The following is an 11,228-nucleotide window of genomic DNA, read 5'->3' as shown; positions in this document are numbered from 1 at the left end:
GGAGTGTCATCATCTGATTCTAACTTCTTGGGAGGGTACTCTCCTACCCAGGCCTCATTCATAAAATTGAACTCGCAGCAGTCCCCGGGCTCCTGGGTAGAAAGCTCCCTCTAGGGAGCGACGCAAGAGAAAATGACCTTGATCGTCTTCCACATTCTCATCATGAGGTGGTCCCTCTATATGCTCTTCATCCTCTCCCACCATGGCATATGATGGAGCATCTCCACCTCCATAGCAGTGGCTGGTGGTACGGAAGCATGGGTCTGTGAAAAGCGGCCTCCTAGTTGCCTCGAACCGCAGCTAGGTCCTTTTCCAAGTGAGAGTTGATTGGTGGCTGTGACTGAGTAGGAGGTTCAGCATCTTCGTCCTCTTCCTCATCCTCTATTTTTGCTGCCCTGCTGCTCTCGACCCCATCTATCCTCCGCTTCTTCTGTCCTCGAGAAGAGGCTCGCCTGATAAACAAGGGATGGAAAGGGGAATCCATAAGGAGTACATCATCAAAATACATAAGTGGCACCCCCGCCTTCTTACACATAGCGAAGATCAGGTCCGGCAAAAAAAATGCCTTATTGTTACCCCGATAAAACATCTTCCACTCTAACACAATCTGGGCCCCTACATTCAGGCTTATTCCCTGAATAGCGCAAGCCACAACTAGAGCCCTTGAGAAGGTCACATCGGTACGGCTGCTGGAAGGGCGGATCCTCCTGGCCAACAAGTATAGCCACCTCTTAGCATCGTCTAAGCAGTAAGTACTAGTAATGCCCTCTATGCTGGGACAGTAGACCCTATTTTGACGCTCTAGGCCATTAAAGTGTCCCATAACCACTCCAGGTCCATCTCCCTTAGCTTGGACTTGTAGTTAATATTGGAGGCTTCAGGTACCTTTAGTACAACATTAATGTAGTGGAAACTCAGTGGGATGTCCACTCCTCGAATACGGATGATGGGGTGGGGATTATCCCAGCGCATAGTGGAAAGTATGGTGTAAAACTCCCTCACCCAACTGGTGCATGCGGAGGGAGGGGATTCTGTCAAGGGGCCCCACCCAAACTCCTCCAGCCTAGCATGGAAAGTAGGTAGCTTGTTTGCCACCCCCAACATATAGAAGCCCCTCTCGAATAGGAATTTATTATTTCAAAAGTTGTGATGCCTCTCCTGGGTGGCGGTATTGGGAAATTAGATGAAGGGGAGGTTGGCCTCGTCGTAGTGAGCCATAGTGTTGTACCTGCAAGTTTTATGAAATTTTAGTTAAAACCCCATAGTATAGGTGTAAAAGCTGAAGTTTGGGGGAAGAGGGGGAGGAAGAAGGCTCAAAGGCGAGGCCACTGCCTGGCGAAATCCCGCCAGAGCGGGGTTTATCTGGGAAGAATACCAGGCACATTCATAGTGCCTCCTCATCCCCAAATCACTTATTTCTTCAAAATATTTGCGGATCATTACTCATGAGTGTCCTAACACCCTTATTTACAAAAGAAGTGGGTTTAAAAACTCCAAATAGTAGGCATAATCAAGGTTTAGGTCAAGAAAAATCTTTCAACTTCCACCCCCATATTCTATATCGATTTGGGTGAAATCCACTTCTAACCTTACGCTCAAGACGTCGTGAAGACATTGTGGATGTAAGAGGAGGGTCCATGCTACGTTAATCTACCAATGCAAGTAATGTATTTTGAAAAGGGTTGAAAACTACCCTAAGGGCCTTTGATTCTACTAATTCTTAGCATGTTATCATTATAATGTAAATAGTAGCATTAATCTAAAGTTATGGACAAGATTCTCACCGTACATAGACGATCGGAGTGAGGAGTTTGAGAGAGTTTTAGGAGAGTTAAGTGAGAGAATATAAAGAATGGGGAGAAACCACTCTCCCCCCACCTTTATTGGTCGCGACGTCCCGCCAGAGCAGCAGGATCCCTGCTCCAGCGGCACCGCTCCAGCAGAAAGAATCCTACCCAAGCTGGATGGGATGGGATAGTGCGGTTTGAAAGTGGGTCAACTTCTTTAAAAGTAATCCTAGTCGGGCGTGTATTCAAAGTATTTTCATTCTCACTGTAATTTAGAGTACGCAAATTTTTTTCTAGATCATGGACAGTAGTTGTTCCTTCAAGCATGCCCTACCTGATTCGTGTCTTCTCTCGTGTATTGTTCGAGGATGAATGAAGGGTAAATTGATATCTATTTTAACAACTGGAATCGTCTTGGATCGGGTGTCATATTTCGTCACATATATGGATGGATTGGGTCCCTTGAGAGGGCCAAGTATCTATGTGTAGATGGTCTCATGAGAGGACCTGATGATATCTATATTTTTGTGTAATATGGAGGTTAGTTGTAAATAATCCATGGAAAAAAACTTATAAAGGAACCCTTGAGTTAAGGCATGTTAGTTATAAAGAATCGTGAGCTTGTACAGAATTATTCGTGGGTAAGATGATGGACCGTGTTAGGACTCGGTGTGACATATGTGATATATGAAATATTCTATATTTATAGGTTTATAGGTAGAGGTTTTTTGTTGACAGGGAGTGTTCTCATTGAAGTTTCCACGAGTAATTGTGGTAGTAGTAGTTGTTACCTAGAAACTTAGTTTAGTTAGGAGGTGTGGTTATGGAATGGCTAGGTCCCTATGTTTTGAGACAACTGGATCAATACCAGTGGTAGTTGGGTGGAACCATTGAGTGACTAAGGTTGTTTGGGTGGTAACTATTAGAGTGAAGTGAGCAGTAGTATGGTAGGCCTATAACCCACAGGTCTCAAGCTTGTAACTAAAGTGGGTAGTGAAACTCTGGACAGTAGAGTGGTGAAGACTATAAGAGTGAGAGTAAGGAGTTTACTTATTTGGTTGGTTGGACAGGCTGATAAAGTTTAATCATCATGATCTCTCTTATTTTTCTATTTATATACTAAATGATGGATTTCAGATTGATCGATGATGCCTACCAATACGTGTTGTTTGTATTGATACTACACTTGCTATGCCGCTTGGCATAGTCTGATTGCAGGGTCAGTTATGTCTCTTAGATGAAGACGAAGGCGATCCTCCAACAGCTTCTATTTTTTCTTCCTTATGGAGGGAGTTGTGTCATTATTCATTTATTATGTTACCACTCTTAGAAGCTCTAGTACTTGTTTTATACTAGTATCCGTGGGAGTTTTATGTGTTATTTTATATAAACTAGATTATTGCAAATTACTAGAAATTTCTGGCTTAAATACTCAGGTTTTTGATATAAATTCCGCAATGCTTTTCATATAAGGGGTTAAGGGTTCTGTTAATTAGGTCATAGAGTGGATGCCCGCACGTTCCGGTGGGTTGGATCGTGACAAAATTTTATCTTGATAAAGTGTTCCTTTTTACTACAAGTTTTTTGTCAAAGAGCAAGTTGAAACTGTGGCTATAGTTCTATCTGAATTGCCATCTTTGGTAATCCTAAATGGAAGCTTAGTTTTCCGAAGATTGTATCCACATTACCATCTCGAGCAGTTGACTGATGACTCACTTCTTTGGACCTTGTCACGCAGTCCCTAGTTTTGTACTTGTTATAGTATTCATTTTAATTTGTCAGGTTAAGAGTTGATCATTGAAATCGCTAACTATAAACACACCTTTCACTTTGATTGCATCTTTCAATGGCTCATGCAGAATATTTTTGCCCCTTTTGCAAAAGGATTACATTAGCAATTTAAGAATTTCAGACTGAAATTTTATTACTACAACTTGTATGTATTTTAATTTCAATTTAAGCGTCTTGTTTATTGTTTATTGCAATTAATCATACCTTTTGAATCCTGATAGCAGTTTTATAAAATCACCAATGTGCAATGCAAGTTCTTGTATTGCGCACACTAAATTCGAGCTTAATAAAAAATTGTGTTGAATGACATGAAAGATGGAGATCTCTATCGCAAGTTGTTCAATAAAATTCAATAAAGTATAGAAGACACTTGGTACCTATGAGACTTGATTTGTATCAGGTTTTGTTATATACCTGTCAATTTGGTTGTGAACTCGTGAAATGCATTTTGCCGAAATAAAATCAGCATTTAGTCTACCCCTATATTTTACGATGTTTCCTTGATAGTTGATTTGTCTTAGTACAATTATCTAAGCTCTTAATTTTTCTTAGTTTAGTCACAGTATCATAAAAGAATTGATGCCAAGAAGACCTTTTAAACCTTGAATGAAATATAGAAAATTAGTAATAGACAAATCAATTGTTTGATGTGTGCAGAAATAGTGCTAAAAAGTCTTTTGTTCATGTTGATAAACAAGTGAAAATTGGATGAAAAGAAAAATACACTAGTAGCAATTTGAATTTTCGAATAAAGACGTATGAGTTAATGACGAAAAAAATTCCAATTATAGAAAGGAGTTATGAACAAAAAAATAATGCAAAAAATTAAACTTCAAACATTTTCTTGTGTTAAAGATATTTAATTACTTGCTCATCCTTATTTGTAAATTTATCTATCACCTCAATTGAAATTGTTTACCAAATCCAAAAAAAATATCAATCACCTCAATTGTATTGATCTTTGTAACTCTTCTTTCCTGAGTTGTATCGATCTTTGTAATTCCCTCTCCCTCCTCAGTTGTATCAATCTTTGTAATTCCTCCCCATCTAAAAAAAGACTTTATATTGCATATTTTTAAGAAGTAAACTTCGTTCGTTTGGTTATTCTCGTTATTCAGGTAAGTTGTTCTTTCATCTTTTATTATTTTTTTTGCTCTCTTTTTGTTACTTGAAATTAACTGCATCCATGCCATGGGACTTGTTATTGTTGGTGATTTTAAGATACGGATTTCAATTTTAACTATAATTTTTTAAGTTTAATAAATTTTCATTCAAGGAGCTTTTTCAGTTCAATTGTCCTCTTCAAATTGTTTAATCTAGCATTTCTTTTTCTCGTTACTGGTCATTTAATATAATAATTGTCAATCAATCAATTAGCTATATTTGAATTTGAAACCTACTTGATGGACTATATGAGTACTTTGTATTTGGTTGTATTTTTGGGGGCTCATTTAGCTCCACTACTAAATTTTGATTCTTAAAGGTAAATTAAATATTCTTTGAAATTAACTCTTTTTCAAAATCTCAAATTTTATCTATAAATGAAGATCACATCTCGAGTAGGACAGAAAAGAATTTTGGAAAATTCCAGCTTTAGTTAAATTTGCTTATTAAAAATATTTTTTAAATTCTGCATATGACTTTTCTAATGGACAAATCATCGAAAGGATTGATTGTCAACACACCATTCACTTTGATTGCATCAACCAATGACTCGTGCAAATAACTATTGCCCCCTATGCAAGAGAATAGCATTAGCAATTTAAGAACTTCAAACTAAAATTTTGTTACTAGAACTTGTATATATCTTTATTTCAATTTAAGGGCTTTGTTTATTGTTTCTAATCAGACCTTTTGAATCTTGATAACAATTTTATAAAATCATGAATATAATGTGCAAATCTAGTGATTGTGTTGTGCACATTAAGTGGGAGTAAAGTTAAAAAAATTGTATTGAATGGCCTGAATAATGATGATAACTATTTCAAGTTGTTCAATAGAGTAACAATAAACTTGGATAATGCAACAAACTTGACATTTTTCATGTGCGGGAAGCCAGGTGGATAATGCTCCAAAATTTCACATAGATGAAACTTGGTCATTCATAAAAAAAAAACGAACTTTTTATTAGAGTCGACACATTTTTTGAAACCAACTTGCGTAGGACACACTATCATATGGAGATTGCGTAATTTAGCTTCCGCTGTTTCCCAAGAGTTACATGTGCATTAGTAGCATAAGCAAAGTACTAATATATATTTGGCAAAAGTACACCACAACCTCCTGCATCTTCTTTGTGTTTGATCACTTACTTTGATCAATACAGGTAAAAGTGCTTGAGTGAATCTGCAGGACAGATTAAATAGTAATACAAGATTGCCTTCAAAATTATGCTTTCGGAGATCTTGAACGTTCATCAATTGGAAGCATGTGAGGAAGTATGACACAAATTTGCAAGAGCCGGCTTCTTGTCTTTCAAAGTGGTTAATGATCAACAGCAGTTTTTCTCACCATCCCAAAACCAAGCTATCATGTGCTCCAAGCAATTCATTTGCAACTAGTATTCTGTTTCTAGCACCCCATCGATGAGACCAAACTCCATGGCCTGCCATAGAGCAGTAAAGAGAGAAAATGTTTATTAATCAGATGGATTCATGTCTCATGGCCAGCTAAAAATGGCAATGAAAGAAATGAGATCAGATAAAATAGAACCACATCTACACCATGAGAAATAACTACTACTGAAATTGGTAACAAGTTTTTGGGGGCATTTAGAAACACTATAGCAAGGAGTAGCATCTAAAACAAAAGCATAAAAGTTATAGCATGAGCAACATTACCTCAGAGACAGACATAAAACGATCCCTTTCAGTGTATTGTTGCACCTTCTCAATTGGTTGGCCTGTAAAGGCAGCATACATGCTGTCGATTTTCTGTATAATCAAGTACATATATCAACGCATTCATAAAAATTCCTGGAAAATATACATATATAAATATCTCATTAACAATAAGTGATAAGCTAAAACTTAAATTATTTCTACATATAGAAAGGTGTTGTTCTTTTTGAGATAAGACTCAAATTGAAATATCATCCCATAAATTTGGATGGAGGTATCAACTACTCTGCTGGAGCTTTAACTTAATATCCTATTTCCCATTATCCCAATTTAACAATCTTATGTCCTAGTCACAAGTCTGGTGCATCATATCATTCAAGTTCACAGTCACATGCTCTCTGTGAAGGGCCATCAATGTTAGCTTAAAATAATACCCTGAACATTGACACCCATCTATAAAGACGAACTGAAAATTTTGGTGATTCATTCGAGCACACATGCATTCCTGTCAACAATCTAAGTTAAAATAAGAGCCTAGACACAAACCAGTAAAACTGAAACTGAAGTTTACAAGGACACTGCTATATGGTCATCATGATCCTATGCTGTGTCATTGTATTTTTCAAAATTACACACATGGAAAAAGGAAGTCCAGTGAACCTTCTGTGCTAACGAATTCTCAATCTAATCATCACTATGCTTAATCTGGATGATCGTAAACAATGACTTACTAGAGTACCACAAACAAATGCACTTCCATCAACTTAGCTTTATGACCCTATTAGACAAGTTCTGTATCTCTTACATATGGTTCGTCAAAAAGTTTCAACAATTCCCATCCTTTTTTTTGAGAAGGTAACAAAACAATTCCTATCTTTTGATCATGTTTATTTAGTGTGTACATTTTACATGTATCCTACAATTTCCCTATGTATACTATGAGTCGCCAAAAATTTATGAGTCATGTTAAATCTAGGAAGAGCCGTGTTAGTGACATTGCTGATATCAATATAAATGATGCATGATAAATTTATTAGAAGGCTTTCAGTTTATTTTTCATTTTTTGTTATTGTATACTTTGGTTGTACCATTGTAACTTGATCTTGCCTACATTATGATATTAAAATTAGGTTGGTATCAAATCTTTCAAAGGACTATGTAAGTAACAACTGAATCTGCAACCATGATAGTTCCCGAGTATTCTTTGATTATTATCATAATCTTTTTCATTGAATGTTGCTATATCTACAAAAACTAAATGTGGTACATGATACACATCCTAATCTGAAAACTCTGATATTAAGCTTAAAGTCTTTCAGATATTGGAAATTAACTTCAGTTGCAAATTTAAGCTTGGTGCCCATGAAACAAGAACTCTCTAGTACTTACTCTTTATAATTTTATTTCCCCTTTGTATAGTGTGGGGTGCCAAGAAAAAGATAAAGATAAGGAGAGCATTAAATTTAAATTTGGAACTGAGCAAAGATAAATCTTGTTCGAAACCCACTTGTAGAATAACAGAAACAGAAGGTAGAATACGAAAAACTACTAACCTGGCGAGATTGAACCGCTTCATTCACTTGGCGCCGCACATCCTCCACGTGCCCCTAAAGCAGTTAGTGCAAGTAGGCTTTTAATAGAAATAAAACTATTTTAAGTAGCTAAAAAGGGAGCATATTCATATCGCTAAAAAGGGAGCATATTCATATCGTTTTGAACTAGCAGAAATATTCTAAAAGATATTTGAGAATATTGAGATAGAGAATAAGAATTTATCGGGATTTATTTTCAGTTTCAAAAAGAATATATCAGAAAAAATGAAAAATCCCTTTCATTATGCCTGACGGAAAAAAGAAAGAAATAAATATATCGCAGATTGGCACAAGACAAGTGTTTAGTAGTATTGCACCAATACAAAGTTTAGTAGTACAAATTTACAATCAATTTTACAAAGTTTTTGTCAGACCAAATTAGCTGTTTAACTTTTTTAACTGTTTAAGTAAAAGAAAAGGTAACAAAGAGTGATCATCCAACTAATTGGAAGTAAAAAGATCTTTTTAGGGGAGAGAGGGGAAGGGTTAGGGGGGTGTCTGCAATATTGCCAAATCAAAGTAACACATCTTAACTGAAACTCTCAGCAAAAGAGACAAGAACTTACTCCACAACCACTTTGAGGTTGATGAATCATTATACGTGCATTTGGCATTGCATACCTCATGCCCTTTTCTCCACCGGCAAGAAGAAGTGCTCCTTGGCTTGCAGCAGCTCCAAAACATACTGTACCAACCTTAGGCTTTATCTGACAAAAAAAGGTCATTGCTTGAAAGCATAACTATTGTAGCTCATAAGAACATAATGTCAGGCAGTAGAGCATATTCTGCAATTGAAATTTGTTCAAAGTTGATTAAACGGTATGATTATAGACACTATAAAGTGGCATACTTACCCAGGACATGCAGTCATATATTGCCAAGACAGAGTACGTGCTTCCACCAGGACAGTTAAGATAGATCTGATATTGCAAAACATGGATGTAAACAATACCTTTTTACATACAACTTGAAGAAAAAAAAAATCAAGCTATACAGTTATGAAAAAGCAAAGCAGTACCAAAATATCTGCGTTTTCATCTATAGTTGCAAGAGTCACAAGTTGTGATATTACTTTCTGAGCAACTGCGGAGTTGACTGGTTGTCCAATGAAGATAATTCGATTCCTGAATAACACAGTAGAAAGATCCAATGCGCCCCCTGGAGTCATCACGGCGGGCATGATGGGTGGATTAGCCCCCTCTTTTGCTACGATAACCCCATAGCTGTTCCCATGAATTTCAAAACAGCAGCTGTTATATTTTCTAGGTGACATGTTTCAATCAATCATTCGATCTTTGTGTGTGAACATTGACCAAGCGAATTTTCAGAGACCTTCCAGTACACAAGAGACATTCACAATGCAATACTTCTGCTTGCTAGTTCAGTGCAGGCTGGCTTACTATCTTTTCTCCATGCACATTTTGGTCTATTCTCGTGTCTTATTTATTAATTTATAGTATAATATGGACTTATATATGTTGGATTAATTATTTCAACACTTCCCTACGAGAGATTGTTGTCTTTTGACCTATTTAGTCCAGTTGTCTAAGACCTAGCAAGCACCATAACAATATTAAAGCGGCATGATAATTTTTTCTCTTCGACGTATTCTCAGTTTCTAACAACGTACCACAAACCAATGCCATCAAAGTGAAAGTGAAGATACTCATAATTAATTTCAAAAACTATATTTTTAGCGAGTATTAAAGGAAGAACATAAAGCATTATCAGTTAGGGAAAACAACAGTAAGCACATCTCAAGAGCAAGGGAAAATTAACCTTCTAAAATCTAGATCAAAGAACATCTGTTGGAAAATCTGACTACCAAGTGTGGAGAATGTCTATATATTCTTATTTTCTTTCAAAACTAAATCAGTGCTGCATCTGGTAGTATAGTTTACAAATATATATGACCTTGTAAGGCAATATAAGAGCAAAATAATAGCAAGTACACACAAGTTTGAACATTAAGGTACTAGTATATGCAGTCTGAGGATTGATGATAAAACCTTGAATTGATACGAGCACCGGATTCGTGCTCATTGAGCTTTAATGGGATCTTCAACTTCTTGCTTGAAAATCCTAAAAATTGGCAAAATACAACCAAATTTTCACCCAAAATTCATAGAATATTCCAGTTCAGGATAATTAAGTACCTAACTAAGTTTTAACTAACTCAATTCAGTCGCTAATCGAGACCCTAACTTACCAATAGCTGATGAATCAGAATATGGACTTCGAAGAACAGAAACTACATGTTTCCTTAAGCTTCTGTGGAAAAAGAACAGGTATTAATTCCTTCTCAAATTCAAAAAACAACAAAAACTGATATTTACTGTATCAATTCACAGCGAAAATCCAAATACTGACTTTTCTACTCCAAACGCCAGTAATTCTTTTTGTATATAAGGAGTTAGTACTAATTTCTTCAGCAATTATGAAAAGCAAGTGTCTAAATTACCTAGAGGATAGCAGAGACGAAGATGACGTTTGGTGCCGGAGAGAAACAGGTATAATTGACGTTCCAGTAATTGCAGACATTACCATTTTGATACTCCAGCGAGGGTCAGTGACAGAGGACTGAAGGAAGAGTCTTCGCCGGCGAAGGTAGAAGCGTTCTGGTAAAACGGGATAAGAATTCGGGATAACCCGGACCACTGTTGGATCTTTATTGGGCTTCTAGCATGTCATTTTGCCTTTTGAAATGGGCTACTAGCTTTGTGGTGTAAAAGCCCACTTAAGTGCTAATGGACCTCTAACCCAAACTAGGATTAATTACTTGGGTGAGTCCCTTTTAATAAATAATTACTTCTTTTAAATATACTATTTAATTATTATCATCTATAATAATATATAGCAATACTATGTATTTTACTAGATTTATCTCTCTCTCTTTATTTCTGTCACGACTTAATCTAGACCCTAGACATGACACGACAATTAGAATTCCGAGAGACCCTAATCAAGCCTCTTAGCATAAGATAGCATCAATCGGGAATAACATGATAACAACATAAGAATGAAATATGGAATATCAGTCTCAAAACTATCTTATCATAGAAAACTCAGTCAACGAAGAATCTGAGAACAACACTTGATAAGAAGAAATAAATCATACTAGTCTGGCATAGCCTCTAAGGACATAAATGGGGCATAGAACAAGATCTAGCTCATCAACAATCTAAGAGAAATACTGAAAGTGAAATGAGTCTGAAATA

At 36.3% G+C, this 11,228-nt stretch overlaps 1 protein-coding gene across 1 annotated transcript; it reads right to left on the bottom strand.

Annotated features, from left to right (window-relative positions):
* Nucleotides 1-5,802: 5,802 nt before the first annotated feature.
* On the bottom strand, nt 5,803-10,674 carry LOC129876442 (ATP-dependent Clp protease proteolytic subunit 6, chloroplastic). Its single transcript, XM_055951893.1, has 9 exons — nt 10,472-10,674; nt 10,220-10,281; nt 10,020-10,092; nt 9,029-9,233; nt 8,865-8,930; nt 8,577-8,717; nt 7,972-8,025; nt 6,419-6,511; nt 5,803-6,183 (listed from the first exon to the last, which is right to left on the bottom strand). Exons 1-9 carry the CDS (start codon nt 10,555-10,557, stop codon nt 6,136-6,138), a joined length of 828 nt encoding a protein of 275 aa, XP_055807868.1. The 5' UTR covers nt 10,558-10,674; the 3' UTR covers nt 5,803-6,135.
* Nucleotides 10,675-11,228: the final 554 nt, after the last annotated feature.

This window comes from Solanum dulcamara, chromosome 12, assembly GCF_947179165.1.
Source record: "Solanum dulcamara chromosome 12, daSolDulc1.2, whole genome shotgun sequence".
In the NCBI taxonomy this organism is placed as follows: Eukaryota; Viridiplantae; Streptophyta; class Magnoliopsida; order Solanales; family Solanaceae; genus Solanum; species Solanum dulcamara.
This window is presented reverse-complemented; position numbering and strand designations above follow the sequence as displayed.

Bases quoted from the DNA above. Each gene is read 5' to 3' on its own strand.
- LOC129876442 (XM_055951893.1), bottom strand. From the start codon at position 10,557: ATGGTAATGTCTGCAATTACTGGAACGTCAATTATACCTGTTTCTCTC. The intron at 8,931-9,028 runs GTACTGCTTTGC...TTGCAATATCAG, and splicing joins ATGAAAACGCAGATATTTTG to ATCTATCTTAACTGTCCTGG. The intron at 6,184-6,418 runs GTAATGTTGCTC...GCTCTATGGCAG, and splicing joins GTTTTATGTCTGTCTCTGAG to GCCATGGAGTTTGGTCTCAT.